The sequence below is a fragment of the Lactuca saligna genome, chromosome 5, assembly GCF_052625555.1.
Source record: "Lactuca saligna cultivar CGN05327 chromosome 5, ASM5262555v1, whole genome shotgun sequence".
NCBI classification, from domain to species: Eukaryota; Viridiplantae; Streptophyta; class Magnoliopsida; order Asterales; family Asteraceae; genus Lactuca; species Lactuca saligna.
In genome coordinates, this window is record NC_136421.1 from 313,568,606 (window position 1) to 313,592,926 (window position 24,321).

A 24,321-nucleotide genomic window follows, 5' to 3' on the forward strand; every position below is an offset into this window, starting at 1 on the left:
TACCAGGTCAACCTTTGACCAACATTTCTCCCCCGTCAAGGTTGACGTTTCTTCTTCAGATCTTCTATGCCAATAAGTACCCTCATTTTAGCAACTTTATCCTTAGCATTGCCTTTGTTAGAACATTAGCCTTCTGTTGATCTCTACTCACATGTTCCACCTGAATCTGTTCCCTTTCGACACACATACGAATAAAGTGGAACCTTGTATCTATGTGTTTGCTTCTACCATGGAACACTGGATTCTTTATGAGGGTTATATTTGATTGGTTATCAATCAATAGCTTCACCTTCTGTGCCTTCCTTCCCATCAGCTCACTGAACAAGTTTCTTAACCACGAACTTTGGCACGCAGTTGTGGTTGTAGCCATATACTCAACCTCGCATGAGCTGAGAGCCACAGTTTTCTGCTTCTTTGATGCCCATGTTATGAGGTTTCCTGAGTAGTAATAGGCTACACTTGTGGTTCCTCTCCCATCTTCACGGTCACTGTTGTAGTTACTGTCACTGTAACCCACGATTTTTCCATCACCACCCCTACGATACATTAGCCCAAACTCAGTTGTCCCTTTTACATACATCAGGATATGTTTTATAGCAGCATAATGGCTTTGTTTGGGGTTTTTCATAAACTTGTTCACCACTCCAATACTGTAGTTTAGGTCTGGTCTTGTGTGGACCAGGTATCTTAAAATCCCAACAAGCTTTTTGTACATTGTTGCATTCATGGGTTCACCATTTTCATTTTTGGTTAAGTGGAGTTTTGGCTCCATTGGATACCGTGAGCTATTGCAGTCTTCCATCCCTGATACCTTTAAGATCTTTTCAACATATCCCTTTTGTGTGAGCCTTATGCCATCCTTGCCCTATGATACTTCACTTCCCAGGTAATAGGATAGTAATCCCAGATCACTCATGTCAAACATTTGTTTTATTCTATACATGAATTCTTGGATTCCTTTCTCATTCGAGCCAATAACTATAAGATCATCCACATATACACCAACTATGAGAATCAAGTTAGGTTTGTGCACCTTGTAGACGGCCTGCTCTTGAGTACATCTGGTGAATCCAAGTGAATTGAGTGACTGGTCGAGCTTCACATTCCATGCCCTTGGTGCCTGTCGCAATCCATACAGGGCCTTATGGAGCCGGTACACCCAACTTTCCTTTCCTTTGACCGTGAACCTAGTTGGTTGAGTTACGTAGATTTCTTCCTTAAGATCGCCATGTAAGAATGCTAACTTGACATCCAAGTGATGTATAAGCCAATGTTCTTTAGTTGCTAATGAGAGAATCAACCTTATTGTCTCCAACCTGGCGAATGGTGCAAAAGTTTCGTTAAAGTCGATACCCCTTTCTTGAACGTACCCCTTAACGACCAGTCGGGCCTTGTGTTTGATTACTTCTCTAGCTACATTCCTTTTTAGCTTGAATACCCACTTCAACCCGATCGCCTTGCGATTTGGGGGTAATTTGGTTAAGGACCAGGTGTTGTTTCTTTCAATCAACTTCAACTCCAATTCCATGGCTCGTTTCCAACCTTCTTCAACCGATGCTTCTTCGTAGGTCATGGGTTCGCCATCAACCAGTAGTAATTCTTGATTCCTTTTGTATAGATCTTGTATCTCTTCTTCCCCCATTTTTTTTGTATTTTCATAGATGTCATTGATTGAGTGAAAACCTTTTGCTGGTGTATCATCATATAAAGCTACAAACCCGTTTCCTTCTTGAACTACCAACGTTTGACTTGGAGGTGTTAATCACGAGCTGGTTCCAGGTGTACATGATTGCAATGAGTCTTCAAGTCTTGAGTTATCTGATACATAACCACCGTAGGAGTCGTTTAACGGAGTCAAGGGTTCTTCGTTGATGTCATCTATTTGATCGAGTTCTTGCGCCGGTTGAGATTGGGTTGTTACATTGACCATAAAGTTGATCCAGTAAGGTATGGTAAAGGGCTTCCCCGTAGTTTCTTCCTTCTAGGCCCATCTCCTTGCTTCGTCGAATATAACATCCCTTGCGATTACAATACACTGATTAGTAGGATTGTACACACGACACCCCTTCGTCCCTTCCTCTATTCCTAAATACACCATCGCTTTGCTTCGATCACTTAACTTGCTTAGACCTCACATCTTCTTCACAAAACTCACACATCCGAAAAATCTTCAAGTGTGCAATCGAGGGCTTGGAACCCTTCCACGATTCGTGTGATGTTAACGTCTTTAAGCGCTTTTGTACTAGTTCCATTCAGCAGGCACATCGAATGACTCACCACCCCACCCCAGAATTTATCTGGTACATCCATCGCCTTGAGTAGTGCCCTCGTCATCTCTACAATAGTTCTATTGCGACGTTCCACAACCCCATTTTGCTGTGGGGTGTGTGGTGTTGTCAATTGGCTCTTGACTCCCATCTGCTCACAAAATGCTTGGAACTGGTTCGAATTGAACTCACATCCATGGTCAGTTCCCAATATCTTGACTTTATGGCTGCTTTCCTTCTCAACTTGTAATTTGAACTTCTGGAACATGTCGAACGCTTCATCTTTAATCTTGATCAGGTACACCCACATATATCGTGAGTAGTCATCCATGATTAAGAGGAAATATTGGTTCCCTCTCTTGGTTGCCGGTGTAATGGGTCCGCACAAATATACGTGTAGTAACTGAAGTGGTTCCTTAGCTCTCCATTGGGCCTCTTGTGGGAAACTTCGTCTTGATTGCTTGGATATCATACATCCCTCACATACTTGGGATGGGTGTGCAACTCGAGGCATACCTATCACCATTTCCTTACGTGCCATCTCTTCAAGTGTTCTGAAGTTAGTGTGACCCATACGTGCATGCCACCGCCATGAGTCATCATCTATGCTCATGTTCAAGCATACAAGTCTTCCAGATGTGAGCTTTATCTTATAAAGCCTGTTTTTCGACCTCTATACTTTCATAATCAAGCATCCTTCTTCATCATACATCCGTAAGAATTCTCTTTTCATACCTATGTCATAACCTTCCTCTATCATCTGACCCAAGCTTATTATGTTGTTATGAAGGGCTGGAATGTAATAAACGTCCGGGATGATGAATTGATCACCATTTTTGCAGTCAAACAACAATGTGCCCTTTCCTTTGATTGGGACCTTGGAACCATCTCCAAATCGTACTTGTCCCATTACGTTCTCATTGAGTTCTGCAAATAAAGCTTTGGAGCCAGTCATGTGATTACTAGCCCCATTGTCTAGATACCACATGTTCTCATCTTCACTTTCGTTTAACTGGCTTGGGTACACCTTTTCTTCATTCATGAGGACCATGCTTGATATCTGTAACGACACAATTTTCACACCCAAAAATTTCATTTAAAATAAGTGGTTTGTAAAACATTTGTAGTAAAACATCATCCGATCATATCATTTCATAAAACATATCTCGTGTCTGAAAACCCAAAACATGAAAATAATAATAATGTCAGAGTACAATCCCATAACATCTCATAATGCGGAAAACCAATGTGTGTGTATGGTGTGCTGTTATCGCGCCAGCTCCTTCCCCTTCGCTGAAGAGGTACCTGAAACCAAAACTGGAAACTGTAAGCACGAAGCTTAGTGAGTTCCCTCATCGTACCACATACCATACAATCATATCACATACATACTGCCAGGCATTTCTGGAGTGCCCGACCTACTCGGTACGACCATTTTGGGGTGCCGACCTACCCATGCGGCCATTCTGGGGTGCCGTCCTTCCTGTGTCAAGCCATTCTGGGGAACTGACCTACCCATGTCGAGCCATTATGGGGTGCTGACTACCCTTCGGTCCTAACAACCGAACCTCAGGGACTATTTCACCCCCTACTACTACTATCACATATAACATAACATAAACATATTACCAGACATAGCTGGGGTGCCTGAGCTACCCTTCGATCCTAACACCTGAACTCGGGGACTAGTCCCCTCCTACTACCTCTATCGCATATAACATAACAAGCCAGCATGCAAACATATCACCACATACTGTCAGACGTACCTGGGGTGTCTGACTACCCTTCGGTCCTAACAACCGAACTCTACTACTATCACATACAACATATCATGTTAGCATATAACATATCAGGTAGTAACAAACCTAGATGACATCACAAAGACAATCATATATCATACGTCTCCTGCTAGTGGGCCGGCATTGTGGCCTTAGACCCACAGCTATTGGAAGGTAACTCACCTCGTAGTAGCTGCTGAAATGTGCGGGAATCCTCTGACTGCTGCCGTTGCTGCTCCGAAAATCCTCCGGCTATAATTCCCACAAAACACTTAGTTAGAAACTGACATCTACTCTTAGGGTAAAATGACCACGTCAAAGTCAAAGTCAACTTCTAGTTGACCTGACTCGCCGAGTTGGCTCGCCAACTCGCCGAGTCCCTATCCTTCCATTAGACCTTAAACCCGTCTCTACTCGTCGAGTTAGGCGATGACTCGACGAGTTTTCCTTCTAAATGAACATCGACTGAATCCTCATCCGACTCGCCGAGTTGTATGAACAACTCGTCGAGTTCATCATCATCTAATACTCAGGTCCTGCCCTTAACTCGCCGAGTTGTATGAACAACTCGTCGAGTCCATCTTCATCCTGAAGAAGATTGCCTTGGACTCCCCGAGTCTATTCATGCACTCACCGAGTCCCATGAATTTCCACAACAATGGCTTAGTCTAGGACGTTGGGTCACTTCTTGGGACCCCTTAAAACCTTTCCATACTCAACTGGGTCCTTATGACCCTCAACTGATATGGGACAAAACCTTGGACTCGCCGAGTCCAAGAACGGACTTGCGGAGTTGGTCACAACCACTCACTGAATCTTCTCTTTCTGATGTACAACACTTGATCAAAATGTAGATCTATGCTTCTACAATCGATCTAGCACGCAAAGTTACAACCTTTACGTGCTTGCATGGGACATTAAGCTCAAAAGGTCCTAAAACAAGCTCTCACAATGCATGCGGCCTTCCTTGTGTGCAAAAGCCACTCCTTTCTGCCTTGTAACCCCTCAATGGACCTAGATCCGAAACATCAACCTCAAACCATGCTTGTAATCATGGTTGGTGACCAAAATGGCTTAGAAAAGCCCTAACACTCCACAAAATGGGATCTATCAAAAGAGCAAGCAATGTATAGACTTTATACCTTCTGAAGTCAGCAAATGATGCTCAAAACCGAATCCTTCTAGCATCATCTTGATCCTTCAAGTTTTTCCTTCCTTCCTTGGATCACAAAAGCACCAAAATCACTCCAAAATCCTTAGATTGCTTCAATAACGGCTAGGTTTGCTATGGGGGTCTTCTGGGAGCAAATGGGACTAAGGAGGCCAAGTTAAGGTGTTTAAATAGGGTGCAAACCCTCGGATTAGGGTTTTTGCCCAAACAGGGTCTACTCGCCGAGTCCGGGACTTGATTCGCCGAGTCCACAACTTAAACTTCGCGCCTCATCCCGCTTCTACTCGGCGAGTTGGTCCTTCAACTCGCCGAGTCCAAGACCAAATGCAAAATATTTGAAGATTTAATAAAAAGAACACGTACCAAGAACTAGGTGCTACAAATCTCCCCCACTTATTTTAGACTTTGTCCTCGGATTAGGGTTTTTGCCCACCCACATCCCCCAACACACATACACACAAACAAACAAACAAACAAATATACCCCTATAAGACACACACACACACACCCAACATCACTACCACAATCACCGTCCTACCATCACCACCACCACTACCCCATCACCAACACCACTGCTGCCACCGCAATCAACACCACCACCACCACTGCGTGTCATCACCACCGCCACCACCACTGCATGTCATCACCACCGCCACCACCACCACCACCACTGTCGCCGTCATCGACACCACCCCCGCCCTACCACCGCTACCATTTTCTAAAAATGAAAATTGATAGAAATATACACATCTAAATACGTTTCCTAATTTTGTAAAACTGAGAATGAATAAGTTTTAACTAAACGCGTTTTCTAAATTTTCCAATGAAAACTAAAAACAAAAAACGGAAAATGAAAGTATTTTTCCGTAACTAAACACAACCTTAATTACTTATTAAAGTTGAATGATTCTCAGCTCACTTAATAATATTTCATTATGTTTGGTTCAAAAAAAGAATCCCACTCTAAATACCATATATGAGTTCTAAGGCATGTACCAAATACGACCAATGAAGGAGAATTAGTGTTTTTTTTCCAAAATAAGGTAAAATTTCAAACGATGGATATAAGCTATATCTTGAGCATCATTTGTTAAGATAACGGATAATATTGCAATTTACTATTTCATTTTTCATTAAGGAATGAAAACAAACAACCCTCGGACTAAGCAATGAAAAAAAACTGATCGAATTACATTCTTTCAAGAACTGTCCATTCCATTCCATTAGATAACACAATCATTTTTTTTTCAATTCAATGGAATATGCTATTCCATTCTTTCCCCGATTCCATCATTACCAAAACACCTACTATTAGTAATACCAAAGTTGATAGAATCCAACCTTAAGTCTGATTTTCTATCACTATTTGTGCACCCTTCTTTTTTGTTCCATAAGCAAGTGTTTTCCCCGCACCACCAACATCAATAACCTCAAATAGTGTACCATCGAAAGGTCAAACCCTTGCACCAGTTTAAACTCCTGAACCAGTATACAATTAGTAGAGTTTATATATTTTCATTAAATAATTTAGAATTATAGAGTATCAGGAAACGTCATTAGACCATGCACCAACATAGTTTGTATTACAATGATATAAATTCCCATCACTTTGTCTTCTAGCAATGCATTTCACTGCTCCTATTGGCCGGAAAAAGCATACCTCATTATCAGTCATTTAGAATTTTCATTTATCTCTTATTTATTTAATACTTTCCTAATTATTTAGTAATCTTAGTCTAGTTATTTATTGTTATTTTTGTCTTATAAATAGGACAATAGTTAAACGTTTATTAGAAAAGCGTCAATCTATTACTCGCAGTGTGAGGAATTACAAAGAAGTTACCATTTCTATTGTATAAAGAATGATTTTCAATTGCCAATGAGACTTGTTTTTCTTTCTCATTTTAAGCGGACCAAATAAAGTTTTGTCAAGATAAATGAATTGCTAATAATACCTGAGAAAATAGAAAGAAAAAATACCCATAAACCCTCAAAATTATTTATAACAGGCTTTTGCTTTCTAAAAATCTATTTAGTGCTTCCCACTTTATAATTTTACTTAATCCTTTTAATGTTTCCGGTTTACATTCACAAAAATTTTGCATTGACTGCTTGTTTGTTGTTGCCATCGGCAGTAATAGACCACTAGGTGACTTGAGTCATGCGTGAAGGGTTATACAAATATATTAATTTATATTTTATGTACAATGGAACAGTTCTAATTTTCTCATGTTTATTCAAGAGCTTTTTAAAGCTACTTGTTAAACTAGAAAAACACAGTGGAACTAATTGGATTGAAAGTGAAACTGATTAATATTTTAATGATGGACAAACTAAAGAGAACATCAACGTACTTTAGCATGAAACTTGTGCCTAAAAAGATGAAAATTTTCTATTAAAAATGACGTAAAGATTAAGAAACCATGCTAAATGAAGAAATTCTAGGGGATGGGAAAACAAACCAATGCATACTTGAAGGGACATACATTGGTTGTTTTACCAATGGAGGACCTGAAATTAAAAACCCCAATAAAACTTAAACAAATGATGTTATTGTTCTTTTAATTCAGTCACTATATTAAATTGCAAAGAAAGAGAAATGACAAACACATATCTCCAATAACTAATCCATTCTCCTAAATACTGTTAGTGACACCACTTTCTATCCTCAAGTTTCCATAATTTAAAATATAAATTAATACAACTCCCACCTCAATTCAACACTCCTACAACCATACTTTCCATAATTTTAAATATTAATTAATACAACTCCCACCTCAATCCAACACCCTTACAACCATACTGATAAAAAAAAAAGCTTAGATCAGAACTTAAGTGAAACCTAAAAACAATAGAAAGACAATATATACCTGCATGATTAAACTACTTACAAATTTCTGTGAAATGCTATTCCTAATTAAAGATCAAGATGCCATAAGGTTAAAAAAAAAACCCATTGCTAGAAATCTGAAGAGCACATGCTATCTTCAACAAAGGTAGGGATTAGTGAGATAGGTAAAAACAATACAAATGACACTAACCGTTTTCTTCGATCAATTAATATGGGACAGAAATCAAGTTCCCGCAATTCAGAAAACCAACAAAACAATTAGTTCGAAGGAGGGGGAGAAGAAATAAACACAATAAACAATCATGGCAAGACGGAGATTAATTCTTTTAGAGGAAGCCATGACTCAGCCTAACTATTGCCAAAAAGAAATCCGATAAAACGAACTAATAAGGGCTCATTTCAATCAATAAATTGTGCAAAAAATCAATAAATTCTTTTTGGAAAATAAAAAAATTGATTATGATGATGTACGAAAACAAACAAATCATTATAAATTATTGAGGCTTGTGTTTAACACGATGTACTTAAAACAAATCCGATAAAACGAGTAGGTGTCTTACATATAATTGTGCAAAAAATCAATAAATTCAAGTGGTACAAAAGAAACAAACCAAAAATACAGTGCAAATGTAGGAAATAGATGTGTAAATGGAAGCTCGAGCTCGTTTAATAAACTCGAGTTGAGCTTTTAACGAGTTGATCTCGAGCAACTCACGAGTAGTTTGGCTCGTTTGCACCCTAGTTAACCGACAGCATCTTAAGAATTAAACAAACATATGGAATAAATTTATAATTTACTCACAGAACGTTAATATAAAGGATGCATAATCATAAATTTAAGTTTCTTTATTATAAATAGAAGACATACTACAAAAATGGTCCATTTGGTATGCATTTTTTCCGAGTTTTGGTCCAAACTACGAATTTTGTGTATTGGTAGTCATTTTCAACTAGTTTCATTGTTGAATTGGTCTCTGTTAAACTTGAAAAAGACTAATACACCCTTTTAATTTGTTTTTTCCATTTATTTAACCATTTTTTATTTTATTTAAATATAAATGTTAAATCAAATAAAGAAGGGGACTCACCTCTCTCTCTCTCTCTCTCTCTCTCTCTCTCTCTCTCTCTCTCTCTCTCCAAAACATACACAAACACAACAAACACACATTCTCAAGAATATACACCCATATGCAGGAGCATACACCTCATCTTCGCCCATATCTATTCTACCACTTTCATTTCCGCTAGAAATAGTTCCAAATATCCTCTGCAACCACCATGATTTCACATATTGTAACATCCCTCAAATATAATCACATAATCACTTAATCAGCATAGCAAAACATTGTTCCAAAATATAATCACAGAATCAGAGTAGCAAATATCTCTCAAATCATAAAAATCCATAGGATGATGTGTACGATCAAGCCTTTGCCTTCTCCCAATCATCCAAAGTACCTGAAACATGGAAATTCACAACTATCAGCCAAGACTTAGTAAGTTCCCCCAAAATATTTCACACAACACAATAACAATTACATTATATGCATATAATGTTTGTTGGTTTGTGGCCTCAACACAACTACCCAGGGTGTGTTGACATGTCTCAACCCAACCATCCTGGGTTTGTTGGTCTACCACATGAAGCAATACCACCTCAACTAACCATCCAGGGTTTGTTGGCCTCCCACCTCAACCTAACCACTGACATGCAACAGATTACAATAATTACCAAATACATGTAAACATATCGATCTACCAAACTAACATATGTGTGTATAACACACCTTAATGGGTTGACATTGATGGTGGAAGGAATTTGGTTTCATGTGAGAATTTTTTTGTTGATTACAAATAACTTAACAATCAGATTTAGTTTTGTTGTCTGACACTATCCCTGATGGTATAAAAAAATGTTCAAAAAACTGACTTTTTACAATTAAAAATGGCTTTGTTGATTACAAATAAAAATGGATTTTTTTCCTTATCTTCAGCTTCTCATTCTCCTTCGTCTTAAATCATAAAATCCATAAAAATAAAAAATCTAATCTAATAATCTTTTTAGTTTGATGTTCATGATTATTTTTTCCAATTTGTTACCCAGGATCTTAATTTTGTTTTAGTTGTAGTTCATTTTTTGGGTTTTGGTTTTGATTATAGTTTGAGATGGTTTCAGGAAATTTAGGGTTAGAGGATGAAAGAGAAAAAGCTGAGGGCGAAACAATCATTTTACAGACATTTGTAACACCGTCAGTATCTGGACAAACCTTGCAACAAAACTATACTTTATCGACCACTTGTACAACAAATGAAATATCTAGATGAAAACCATAACTTTGAAATATCACAAGGATAAAACTGTAAATTACTCTGCAAATAATGGTGGCATGTTACTTGGCAATAACCAAGATCAAAGTTATAGAACGACTAAGTCAACAATATATCATGCAAAAAGGCAAGTGGTCAATGCAAGGTTTAGGGGCTTAAGGGTAGTTCAGTCATTATACTTGTAGTTTAGGTGGGAAAGTTAGTTGCATGAGAGTAATAGAGGTTATCTTTACGTGTTAATCAGTTTTAGTCTACTTTTGGAGAGACACATCTCTCGAATATAGGAATTCATTCAATGCATATCCTGCTTTCATTCTATATTTCTTGATTTTCTATCAAACTTGTATCACACTCCTTACTTTATGAACAAAAATAAAATACTTAAACAAAATATTGTGTTTTATTCTTTATCCATAATAGTAGCATACTTATACTTTTCTATCCATAATAGCGATGTACTTATATTTTTTTACCCATAATAACATTGCAGTTATATTTCTACCCATAATAGCAACTTACTTACATGTCTTTACCAATAGAAGCAATGTACTTTGTTCTTTATCCATCCATAATAGCAACAAACTTATACTTTTGCCTGTAATAGCAACATATTTTCATTTCCTTACTAATATGGTCAAAATTTTATTTGTTAAATATTGGCATATTGCTATTATTGGTAAGAGATCTAAGTATTTTGCCATAATGAGTAAGATGTTTGTTTTTTCAAACCGAAAATGTTTGAAGTCTGCAGACCACCTATGCAACCCTCTGTATCATAAGACATGGACCAAACGACTGCAGCATGTAATAAAAAGTATGTTTGTTTTTTAACGTCTGCAGACTGCTGCAATAAGTTAAAGTAAGGTGTGAAGAGGTTTGAAGCAGATGGTCTAGTGTTGCGCCACACAACACACACGCATCAATTTTTAAGTTAGAAGTCTTCAGAAAAACAAACAACTACGAATGGCCAAGTAAATAAATGCAAGTATGTTGCAATTATGGGTTACACATTGCTAATGTGGGTAAAAAAAAGGAAGTATACTGCCCTACTATGGTAAAAAGAATGAAGTATGTTGCTATTTCCTGAAATTTATCCTATAGAAATTAAAAACAAACATATGAGAGCAAAGCCAAATTGTTTTGGTACAAAAGCAGCTTTTCTTAATTTATTTTCTTTATATGAATTACCTCGAGAGGGTTGGTGGGTAAAGGGACTTTTTTGGGCGCTATCATTTTGACCATGACCATCAACAAGGCTGTCACAGAAGAGTTGGGAAGTTGTTTCCTGGGCAAACATTTTCACAAATAATACGTTCACATCTTATCTGAAACAAAAAAAAAAAAAAAAAAAAAAAAACATATTATAAGCAACAATAATTTTAACGCATATATCAGATATCAAACGCAAGGTGAACTTTGTTGGAGTTCTAATTACGCAGCTAGAACATGGAAATTGAAGAGATGAAGACATTGCCAAAATGATCATTTTCATAAATTTAACATATAGGCTGTTAAAGTTGTGACCTAGAGACCAAATGCATTATGAAACCTTGAAATGAGTACCATATTTTCAAACAGATTCTATTTTTAATGATTTAGGGTTTAATTATGCTGCTTCAACATACATGACAAAAGTTTTTAACAAAAGAGATAAACTCCATAGAAATTTCATCATGCTCCTAAAAAATGGAAATAAAACTGATAAGCCCCAACTTTACTGGTTTATAGCATAGGGGAATTTCTGTCTTTTATCTATTTATTTTCCTTTTAGTGAGTCTTCAGCCAATCATGGGTGGAAACAATTGTTAGTGGGGACAACACCTGATTATATTGGTTGTTATTTCCATTTGTCTTGTCTCTAGTGGTAGTATAAATAGACCTTATGTTTTAGGAAGTAGGACAAATAATTAATTTGTAAGAGAACATTGTTCTTCTTTTGGAGAGACTCTCACCTCTAGAGTTGTAAGAAACTATCTTTATAAATATTATCAAGAATTTCTGTTAGTTTGAGCTTTACGATGCCTGGGATATACGATAGATTCAGCAAGAGTCTATCAGAAACAGCTGAAAGTACAATACTGTAATAGAAAGAAAGGAAAGTTGAATGCATAAGACAAAAACGAATGAAAGATATAAGTGGAAAGAAAAGCTTCAACTTTAGTAGACTTAAAAAGAGAAAAAAAAAAAAAAAAAAAGCACAAGTGAATAAGAAATAGAATCCACTTTTATAACATATTGTAGCAACATCATCTGGACGTGTTCAAGTCTGTTTTCATGATAACAAGACACGAAAGTCAATCACTAAATTGTGATTAAACAAAAGGATTTGAAGTTACACTCAATTGTAATAAGTGTTGAAAAGGATACAGCCTTAACCAAGGTTGGTGAAGGAAGAGATGGCATTAGCTCATCAATCAACATTCAGTAAAGAATGTTATCAATGCAATTGATAAAAAGGGATAAAACCATCACACCATACCACTATCAGAAGAAACCTTCAACAAAAAGGAGAAATTAAACAAAAGTGACATTCCTTGCGTTGCTAACCCAGAACCAATAGCTGACCAAGCTGTGGCTACATATTTTAAGCTTTTAAAACATATGCAGATGATAAATTAAATAAAGTAATTGTACCCAATCCCAATCTACCTTAAAAAATAACAATAAACTACTTAACATACTCTCCAATAGCTCCATCAGATACTTGTAATCTCGGAAGGTTTCAGATGCATTCATATAGTGGAAGCAAATTGCCGTGTTATTTTTCCAGTGTTTGCATAATTTATACAATTTCAGTAAATAGAGAGAGTATAATACAGTGAACTTAGGCATGTAGAATTTTTTTTACCAATGATAGAGTTATTGATATTTGATATAAGTACTAATAATAGTAAAATGATAAGCCCCAGACCTTATTGATTCATAGCTGGAGGGCAAAATAGGCAAACTGGTAAGCAAATTGATTACGAAAGACCACATCATGTAGCATTTCCTTTCCCTGATGTCCCAATTCCTTAAATAAAAAGTAGACTTTTTTAATAAATAAATAAAAAATCGACTAAATAACAAATATCTTTTGTAAAGAATTACCAGGCAGGCATACTAAATAAGTGCTCAAGGCGTTTTCCATGCAGTATTCAGCATCTATAAAAAATAAAGCACATCATTTCCTGAAGAAAATAAATAAGCACAAGTTCTTAAATAGAGGGGTATTTGATAGCTCCTTGACTACTCCTGAACCAATTAAGTGAGAAAAACTCCAAAACAAATCAATGGAATAGTGACAAATGAATGAAAACTCTGAATATTCAAATAGATTGCCCCATATTCGAGAGAGGGGAACAAAGGACCACCTATAAATAACCACTAACAGAGGAAACAAACAAAAGATCCTTCATGACAAAAGGATATTGCTCCCCCATTCAAAAAGCTAAACGCACAGAGATAATGGCACGAACAACTAACTAATAAAAGTAAAAGACAGAATTACCCTCCTGCTCCCCACTACAAACAAAAATCATTTCTTTGGGATATTCTTCCGTTTGTTCCTTTGGTAAACTTTCAAGGGTTGGGTGTTATCAGTATTTATGGAAATTCACAAACAGGAATGATTCAAAATTGCTCATTGTAAGTTTTGGTTGATTTTCACACCATATCTTTATCTCTAACCAGTTCAGACACACTTAAAAGCATTAAGAGGTAAAATTCAGCTTTTGTAATAACAATCCTTTATGAGAAATAACATTGACTTAAGAGTGCTATAAGTTGTTAAAACTTGAAACAGCAAAAACCTTCATAGACCATCAAATCCTTATAAATTTATATGTTCCTTGTAATAGATGCCAACAAAAATCAAAGTCAACATTTGGACCAGTTATCAGAATTTTAACAATCTTTCACATTTTAAGACGACAATGTTATAATCCTAAAATGTTGAATATATAATAACTATTAAACTCTTCAACTAGTATTTAAATCTTGCAACTTCACATAAAAAATACACTATAAATTAGTAGTCAGACTACCTGTGCAATCAAACTATTAGGGTACACATGAATTTTATTAATTCATGGTTTTACCAGTTATGAGAACATAAATTGAGATTTTTTGCATCAAGAACACGATGGAACAAAGGATCCAGATCTTTTTATGCAATTACAAGTCTTGCTGCAATAATCATTTTCAGAATAGAGAGTAAAAAACCCTTTAAACAAACATGTAGGAAAACTAAGAGAAAATGTATTAGTAGGTTACATTTATAAAGTACTATGTTATAACTGTTTAGATTTTCAAAGTATAACGTCCAATTATGTTAACTTTTCCAAGTGTAATTAACTAATTCCTTATACACAATTTTTACTATAAAAGAATTTACATTTTTATAGGAAAAAGTTAAAACAATAATATCTTAATAGGTGAAACTATAACAATGTCATTTAAAGAATATGATAGATGATTATATTTTCAAAATATAATGTCTTATTAAGGAAAAAAATTAAAAATATAATGTTATAATTGGCAACGATGGTTAAATGAGTTTAGATTTTAAAAGTAGAACGCATTAAAAGTATAATATATTGGGTTAGATTTTGAAAATATAAATATAATGTTACAGTTTGGAGTATAATCAACTGGTCAGATTTTGCATTGAAAATTAAAAAAAAAAAAAAAAAAAAACATTAATTACAATAATTGCATTTCTTGTACATATCACCAGAAAGAAATGCAGGCTGCTCTTCAGGTGAAATCCATACTTTCTTAACTTAATTGGTTTGACTAAAATAAAAGGTAACACAATAAGATGCGTGTTCAAGCATCACAGCTGAATGAAGACATTCCTGCAAAAATATTAAATTTTTTAACAAAACTTTCATATATGTAAATAATATTTTTATTCACAAGAAGAGAACTGATTACTATTACCTACCAAGTAGCATTTCCTTTCCCTGATGTCCCAATTCGGTTAAATAAAAAGTAGAGTTTTTAAATAAATAAAAGAATCGACTAAATAACAAATATCATTTGTAAAGAAGTACCAGGCATACTAAATAAGTGCTCAAGGTGTATTCCATGCAGCATTTAGCATCTTTTTATAAAAACAAGCACATCATTTCCTGAAGATAATAAATAAACACAAGTTTTAAAACCAGAGGGGTATTTAAGGAAATACACAAATGGTCGGCTGTGGAACAGACGGGCACCGCCGAGGAGTACGTGAAGCGATTCATTGAGCTATCGGCGCTGCTAGATGAGGTAACGGAGCGAGTTGTCTTGGGAAACTTTTGGGATGGGTTGAAACCCCACATCAAGACTGAGTTGCGTATGTGAGCTCCTCGTGATATGGGCCGTGCCATAGATTTAGCCCTGCAAATTGATGAGAAGAATAGGGCCCTGATTCAAAGTGGGTTCAGAACACTGGCAACCCGAATCCCTAATAACCAACCACAAACGACGATACGACAAATTGGGGGAAATTCGAAGGGATACACTAGTGGAACCTGGCTTCGTTCAGACGCATCGCCCCAACCAAATCGAGCCTTCGACAACCGTCGCCTAACGGAAACTCAGATCAACGATAAGCGAGCACAGGGATTATGCTACAGATGTGATGCTAAATGGCATAAAGGGCATGTGTGCAAATCCCAAGTGAATGTGATTCTCGTGGAGGATGGCGAGGAGTCAGGAGAAGACCCGGAACAACGGCGACGCAACAGGTAAGAATCCGACCACCTTAGACTTGGTAAAGGTGGCACCTGTTATCGAAGTCTCGTTAAGCTCGGTAGCAGAACTTTCTTCTCCTAAAACTATGAAGTTGAAGGGGGTGGTCTGGGACCAACCCGTGGTTACTCTAATAGACCCAGGGGCTACTCATAATTTCATATCATCAGCTTTGGCGTCTCAATTGAAGCTTCCAATAAATGAAACGGAACCGTATGGGGTACAGATGGGTACAGGAGACAAAGAAACAGGCAAAGGCATTTGCGAAGGGGTTTTACTGCAACTGGAAGGTATTGATGTTGTGGAGGAATTCCTTCCTCTTCGGCTGGGAAGTTCAGATATTATTCTCGGGGTTAAGTGGTTGGAGACACTGGGAACTACTCAACCGAATTGGAAGACCCAAACAATGGCATTTGAAGTTGGCGGAGAGTCGGTATGTCTTAAGGGGGATCCGTCCTTGGGAAAATCATTGTTCACTCTCAAGGCTATGTCACGGGAACTAAAAAGGGAAAAGTGCGGTGTCTTAATTGAACTTAGCAATTCGGAATTGGAGAAGTACGAGGTGTAACCCCCTGAACTTCTAAGAAAGCTTATAGCCAGCTTTGAAGATGTTTTCCAAGACCCAAAGGGACTACCACCCAAGAGGCTGCAGGAGCATCAGATTGTTTTAAAAGAAGGAACCCCACCGGTGAGTGTACAACCGTACCGGTACCCACATTTTCAAAAAAATGAAATCGAGAGGATGGTCCAAGAGATGTTGGCAGCAAAGATCATTCAACCTAGCAATAGTCCCTATTGTAGCCCTGTCGTCTTGGTTAAAAAGAATAACGGTTCTTGGAGATTTTGCGTGGATTACCGGGCTTTAAACCGAGCAACAGTCCCAGACAAATACCCCATTTCTGTCATCGACGAGTTATTGGACGAATTGCACGGATCAAGGGTGTTCAGCAAATTGGATCTCCGATCCGGATATCACCAAATTCGGGTACGCTCGGAGGATTTTCGCACACATGATGGTCGTTTTGAATTCAGGGTGATGCCCTTCGGCCTCACTAACGCACCAGCCACATTCCAAGGTCTGATGAACTAAGTGTTTCACCCCTTCCTGAGAAAATTCATCTTGGTGTTTTTTGATGATATACTGATTTACAGTAGAGACGAGCTCAACCATTATGACCATGTGAAGACCACTATAGAGAAACTCCGGGAACATCAATTATATGTGAACTACAAGAAGTGCGAATTTAGGAGGGCACGACTATCCTATTTGGGACATGAAGTATCGAAGGAAGGTGTATCGGCGGAGGCAACAAAGATTCAAGCAATAGTGGAGTGGTCCTCTCCCCGCAACATAAAAGAGTTAAGGGGTTTTTTGGGGCTTACCGGATACTACAGGAAATTTGTGAAAGGCTATGCCTGCATCGCCACCCCACTAACGGATCAGTTGAAAAAAGACAGCTTTCGGTGGAATGAAGAGGCTGAAAAGGCTTTTCAGGAGTTGAAGCTAGCTATGACCACTGTTCCAGTCTTAGCAATGCCTGACTTCACCAAGACTTTCATTGTCGAGACCGATGCGGGCTTGGGGCGGTGCTAATTCAAGAAGGAAGACCAATTGCATACTATAGTTGTGCCCTGGGAGCTCAAGCCCGACTAAAATCAATTTATGAAAAAGAACTAATGGCGATAGTCAAGGCAGTCATCAAATGGAGGCCATATCTTATTGGACGGAGATTCATAGTTCGGAATGACCAATTATATTCTGGAACAAAGAGTGGTGGGAAGTGGGTATCGAAGCTCATGGGGTTCAAATTTGAAGTGCAGTATCGTACGGAAGCAAGCAATAAGGTGGCGGATGCCTTGTCTAGAAAGCATTCTGATAGGCCCAAGGACGTCCATGTCTACAAAAGGGGAAGGAACAAACCACATCAGCCCACTCCATCTTAGTCCTTTTCTGCAGCCCAGGCTTGTTTATTATTTCATCTTGTTTTTTGTCTTATAGTTTGTGGCCCCCTTCGTTGTTATGCTCCTTCCACCACGTTTTTGTCTGTGGGGAGCAGGGTCTGTGGTTTATTCTGTTTTGTCTCCGGCTTGTCTTATATATAGTCCTCGAGGATCTTTTGTTTTTCTCTATGTTGAAATCAATGAAACAGTTCTTATGAACTTGGGAGAGCACCCACCTCTAGAATTGTGGGAATCTATCATTTACGTTTGATTTATTTTCTGTTGTGAATTGCAAGTCTAAGCTATCACATTCCTCTATTGAGTGCAATGAAATAGCCGTGGGACAAACTGAAAGCAGAATTGTCAGAAGATGCATTCATCAACAGAATTCTCCCAAGTCACCCCTCATTCCAGAAGTCATCAAAGCCTTCCATGATTCACCGGTAGGAGGTCACTCAGGCACAAAGAAAACTTATCAAAGGGCTGCAGCAGAGCTTTTCTGGCATTGAATATGTAAGCGATGCGCAGTTTGTCAGCAACAGAAGTATAGCACCGTCAGGGCTGATACAACCCATTACTCTACCTGCACAAACATGGGATGAAATCACGATGGATTTCATCGGATGAGCAAATATGCCCATTTCATTCCCCTCCAACACCCGTTTACTGCAGCCACCGTGGCTGATAAATTTATGAAGGAAGTGGTGAGACTTCATGGATTACCCTTATCAATTATTAGCGATCGTGACAGGATTTTCCTCAGCCAATTCTGGATGGAGTTATTTTGTCTACATGGGGTGGAGCTAAAAAGAAGCACCTCCTACCACCCCCAAACGGATGGGCAATCAGAGGTGGTGAACCGCTGTCTCGAAACATACTTAAGATGTTTCTCTTCCGGTAATCCGAAGACATGGGCTAAATGGCTAGCTTGGGCAGAATTTTGGTATAATACCACTTATCACACGTCCTTGAAGAGTACCCCCTTCAAGGCTCTCTATGGTCGGGATCCTCCACCCCTCATCCGCTTTGAAGGCCAAAATACCCCTATGGATGCCTTGGAGCAGCTTCTAGAAGACAGAGATGCAATGTTGGATGAATTTAATCCGAGCCCAACAAAAGATGAGGGATCAGGCCAACAAAAACAGGTCTACCTCAAACTCAAGCCTTATAGGCAGCAAGACGAAGGTATGAAAAGTTAGCTGCTCGATTTTATGGGCCCTATAAGATCCTTCAACGAGTGGGGAAAGTGGCATATAAACCAGACTTGCCACCAACAGCTACTATACACCCACAGTTGAATGCTTAAATGGAATTGGTGGTACAACCCGCATCAATCAAAGGAGTTCGGGAGAAAAAGAGGAATACCCATGACAAGTTAGAGGGCACACAAGTCTTGGTACAGTGGCAAGATTTATCTGAGCATGAAGCAACCTGGGAAGATTTTGAGAAGCTGGACAAGCAATTCCTAGAATTTCACCTTGGGGACAAGGTCAAACTTTGGGCCGCCGCTAATGATAACTCCCCACCCCTGAAGGTTTACCAGAGAAGAGAAACAGGCGCAAGGCCCAAATGAAGAATAGTCCAATTGAGTGATGTTTTCAGAATTATGGGAAGAAGGGTAATTCGGTCTTTTATTTTATATTAATCAGTTATTGTTATCGTGCCACTACCTTTAGGCGTTTATCTTTTGCAGTGGGGGACCATTTTGTTTTGTCCTCTGCTGAGGGTATTTATATGCTGTCTTTAGTCATTTAGGGTATGCAGAAAATCATTGTAAAGTTCTTCTAGAACATGGAGAATTCCCCTCTCTCGAATATGGGGCTATCTATTTGAATATTCAGTGTTTTTCATTCATCCGTCACTGTTCCATTGATTTGTTTTGGAGTTCTTATTTAATTGATGCAACATCTGCTTCTTTTGATTCATCTCCCCTAAATGTAAGTGCCTCACCAACCCATAGCCTCAATCTGAAAGAAATCGCCACTTCAATTATATATATGCAGGCACAATTTATTAGAAGAGAAACTATATATTGATATGTGGACAATATTCACCTCGTTACAAACCTGTTCTGTTTTCTTAGACGAGCTTGCAAAAATAGCCAAAACCTTAATTGTTACTTTTTTGAAAAAAAATGAAAGTAGCATGTTCTTTTTGTTTAAAAAACAAAAGTAGCATGCTTAGTTTGTCATAAACCACCACCACAATACAGCAACAGAACAACATCACTAACCACTCACAAGTCACAACCATCATTTACAACTAATTTGCCACTAATCTGTTTTTTTTTTGTTAATTTAAGACAGCTAAATGATGTTTATAACAATCATTAGAAAAAAAATATATAAAAATGGTTCCCTTGCTTTCTGATTTTAGCCGCAAGGCATAAATCTTTAATCTTTATCAATTTTGGTCCTTATTTTAAAATTTCATATTGATTTTTCGCTCTTATATAAATGTTTTAAGGACCAAAATCAATACGAAACCTTGAAATAAAGAAAGGTTTCAATTTTGGACGCATGGTAAAAATCAGAGAGCAGAGGGACCATTTTTGTAACTTACTTAAAATATTGGTTAACTGAGAGTGTGAAGTGCATCTTCTGCATAGGATAATCGAATTGGACTCTTGTTGCTTCCATGAAGCACATTTCCCTTTTTGCCCCCGGTTGGGGACTTCTTTGATTGGTTCATGGGCCATGCCACCACACTGATACCGGTTGGAAGTATAGGCAACAGACCTGCATACCTAAAACTCACTGTTACCTTGCTGCAACATAAAGCTCCACACCTGTTAAAAGACCAAAATACCCTCAGTATACGCATTGAAAATTAAAAAAAAAAAATAAAAAAAAAATAAAAATAACATTAATTACAATAATTGCATTTCTTGTGCATACCACCAGAAAGAAATGCAGGCTGCCCTTCAGGTGAAATCCATACTTTCTTAACTTAATTGGTTTGGCTAAAATAAAAGGTAAACTTTTTAAATATATAAAAGAATTGACTAAATAACAAATATCATTTGTAAAGAACTACCAGGCAAACTTAATAAGTGCTCAAGGTGTTTTCCATGCAGTATTTAGCATCTTTTTATAAAGATTAGCACATCATTTCCTGAAGATAATGAATAAGCACAAGTTTTTAAACCAGAGGGGTATTTAAGGAAATACACAAACAAGAATCATACAAGATTGGTCATTTGGCCTTCCTTGTCGGATTATCCATTGTAAGTTTTGGTTGATTTTCACACCATATCTTTATCTCTAACCTGTTCAGACACATTTAAAAGCATTAAGAGGTAAATTCAGCTTTCATAATAACAATCTTTGCATAAGTTGTTAAAACAGCAAAGCCTTCATAGACCATCAAATCCCTATAAGTTTATATTTTCTTTTTTATGATGACAATGTTATAATCCTAAAATGTTGCATATAGTGGTTCCATGGTGCATATTTTCTCCAAAAATCCGGGTTGTTATGTACATAATAACAACTAAACTCTTCAACTTGTAAGCAAATGTTGCAATTTCACATCAAAAATACACTACAAACTAGTATTTCGACTACCTGTGCATTATCAGCATTAAATCAGTTTCATCACCTTGCTCCATCTTAAGCTGCATACACAAAAAAAAAAATACACATCTCATGAAGGAATTGTAATTACAAAAGTCTGTACATAATACCATAAGCTTTTTTTTTTTTTTAAAAGAGATAATTAAACAATGAAAAAAGAGTACTTACACATTGTTAATTTTTTTTACCTCATCAAGAGTTTGCTCCTTTTATCATTGTATGCCTTCATAAAATTCTTCAATTGGGTGCAGTGCATATTCCTGAAGAACACCTCATTGACAAGCGGTAATCAAAATCAAACATGAAACATGTAGGAAAAAAAATAAAAGAAAATTTTTTAATAGGTTATATTTTCTAAGTATAATGTCTAAGTATTTTAATTTTCAAAGTGTAATGCCTTAAAAAAAAATAAAAGAAAATATAATCTGTTTGTATAATCATGGAACACGGTAGGTCTTGATTTTGGCATGTCATCCAACAATTTCATGTTGTCCTACACGAATGAAGATACAGTGTAAAGTTTAATCCCCCAGAAGGGAAAAGTGCTCAAAAAGTACTTTTGTAGAATAACAAACGAGGCCTAAGTAATTTAATTTTCAAAGTGTAATGCCTTAAAAGAAAAAGCTAAAAGGCAGAATGTTTTCAAAGTGCATTGTCTAAATAAGGGGAAAAGTTAAAAGTGCAACATTCAGACATTTTGATAGGTTAATATGAAATTTATAATGCTTAAATTAGTGTAATTTCTCAATATGGGTAAAAAATAGAAGTATGGTGCCTTGGTAGGTTAAATTTCAATGCACAATTTTTACTATAAAAGAATTAACATTTTTATAGGAAAAAGTTAAACCAATAAAATAATATCTTAATAGGTGAAACTATAACAATGTATGTCATTTAAAGGTTAATACTATGGATGATTATATTTTCAAAATATAATGTCTTACTTAGAAATTAAATTTGAAAGCATCATGTTATAATTAGTAATTAACCATGGTTAAACAAGTTTAGAAATTGGAAGTATAATGTCTTAATAAATGGTTTTATACCTTAGCATCTATATAGTAATCAAATACATCAACCTAATTTCCTTTCATCTTATTACAACATTCTACTTTCAGAAATCTACCCGGTTTTAGCAAATGTATTACAAAAACAAAGTGACTTCACTGCTTAATTAGGTAAAAAAATTTAGAGTATAATGTCCTAATAAGCAAAACAATTGAAAGTAGAATACTGCAGTAGAAAGAAATGAAACTAGGAAGCCATGAACAAAAGTAATTTGTTATTGGTTTCAGTTAATCCTAAAAATAACTTTACACTTTAGGAAAATCCATGACATCAGGAGACAAGGGTGACAGCCTTGTTAGTCTTTCATTTTATTAAAGACTAATTTGTCCCACATAGCATATAGGAGATGCAAGATATGATATCAGACATATTATATTCTTTAAAGTATGGAAAACTAAAAGTGCTGAAGGAAAGTTTGTACATTGTTACCTTAATTAAGTGATGCTTCACTCTTTGCATTACATACACACCTAACTGAGTATCATCAACACTGAATTAAGTACACACCAGATGACTTCACTGCATTCATACCAACACTGAATTAGGTACACACCTAGCTGAGTATCATCAATAAGCCTTACTGATTAAAAAAAATACATAAATGAAGATAGTAGGTCTTGATTTTGGCATATATGTCATCCAACAATTTCAAGTTGTCCTACACGAATGAAGATACAGTGTAAAGTTTTGTCCCGCATTAAGTTGAAAAGAAACAATAGTTTTGTCATGATGTGATTAAGTACAATAAAGGAAGATAAGAATATAATATATATGACTGAAAAAAAGCATGCACGGTATTAGAACAAAATAATGGTGTGAAACAAAGGGATTTTACTTACACATTCAATGGTAAGAAAATGTAGGAAAAGGAATAAGTTCCAGTTATGGTAACAAAAGATTCAACTTTGGTAGGCTGTAGCAATAACATAATATTGTAGGGTGTAGCAACATCATCTGGTTTTGGTGGACTAAAAGGGTGATGGTTGGGTTGTTACTTCCCAAAAAAGCATCAATTCATATGGCAAAGAAGTCAGTAATCAAATGGATAAAATTATGAAATATCAACTCAAATCAAAGAAATTCATGATATTGGGAGATGTTTAGGTCAGTCATTATTCTTCCCTGAAAATACATACGAATAAAATACTAAAATACACTTAATGGGAGAAATATAACAATACTCAACAAATATTTGAGAATAATCAAGAATCATACCTATGTATCATACTTTCAAGTAGAATGTCAAATGTTTTACTCGGTTCAAAAAAGAAACAGATTTAACATAAAAATGAAAATTTGACCTGTGTCAACGGTCAATGTTGCATTGTTATTTCCCTCAAAAGATGCATCTTTTTCATCTACTTCATTTACCTCTGCCATGATTAATTTAGTTCCAGGTTTCTCTTCTTTTGATGATACCTCATTCTGAATAAAACCTCAATAACAATAATAAAAAAGATTTTACTACTAAAAAGCCATCACCATACACCTGGAAATTAGAATGAACACCAGAAAGAAAAGAAATTTAGCTAACTACAGAGTAATCATTGATGAAATATATGTCTTATGATTATAAAAAACGAAGCATTTAGCTAATTACTTCGAACAATATGTGTAGAAAATG

The 24,321-nt window shown here is 36.6% G+C and overlaps 2 protein-coding genes and 1 pseudogene across 48 annotated transcripts in view; all 3 read right to left on the reverse strand.

Moving 5' to 3' along the window:
- Window positions 1-82: 82 nt before the first annotated feature.
- LOC145047074 (secreted RxLR effector protein 161 pseudogene) lies at window positions 83-802 on the reverse strand (annotated as a pseudogene).
- A 2,138-nt stretch (window positions 803-2,940) lies between these two features.
- On the reverse strand, window positions 2,941-3,318 carry LOC145047075 (uncharacterized). Its single transcript, XM_078995321.1, has one exon. It carries the CDS (start codon window positions 3,316-3,318, stop codon window positions 2,941-2,943), a length of 378 nt encoding a protein of 125 aa, XP_078851447.1.
- A 6,000-nt stretch (window positions 3,319-9,318) lies between these two features.
- Window positions 9,319-24,321, reverse strand: part of LOC145048633 (uncharacterized) — a 30,309-nt gene continuing 15,306 nt past the window's right edge. For 33 of the 47 annotated variants that reach the window (XR_013682986.1, XR_013682962.1, XR_013682970.1 and 30 more), the window contains 13 exons: window positions 23,999-24,133; window positions 23,127-23,216; window positions 21,818-21,889; window positions 21,621-21,670; window positions 21,242-21,322; window positions 21,091-21,168; window positions 20,952-21,016; window positions 20,617-20,842; window positions 19,725-20,021; window positions 13,486-13,539; window positions 13,307-13,408; window positions 11,584-11,720; window positions 9,319-9,525 (listed from right to left, as the gene is read on the reverse strand). Coding sequence is in view for 1 of the 47 variants with exons in the window: in XM_078997181.1 (XP_078853307.1) it covers window positions 23,333-23,355; window positions 23,999-24,133 (158 nt within the window). In the remaining 46 variants the exon portion in view is untranslated. The other 14 variants (XR_013682988.1, XR_013682985.1, XR_013682987.1 and 11 more) reach the window with 13 other exon arrangements.

Bases quoted from the DNA above. Each gene is read 5' to 3' on its own strand.
- LOC145047075 (XM_078995321.1), bottom strand. From the start codon at position 3,318: ATGGTCCTCATGAATGAAGAAAAGGTGTACCCAAGCCAGTTAAACGAA.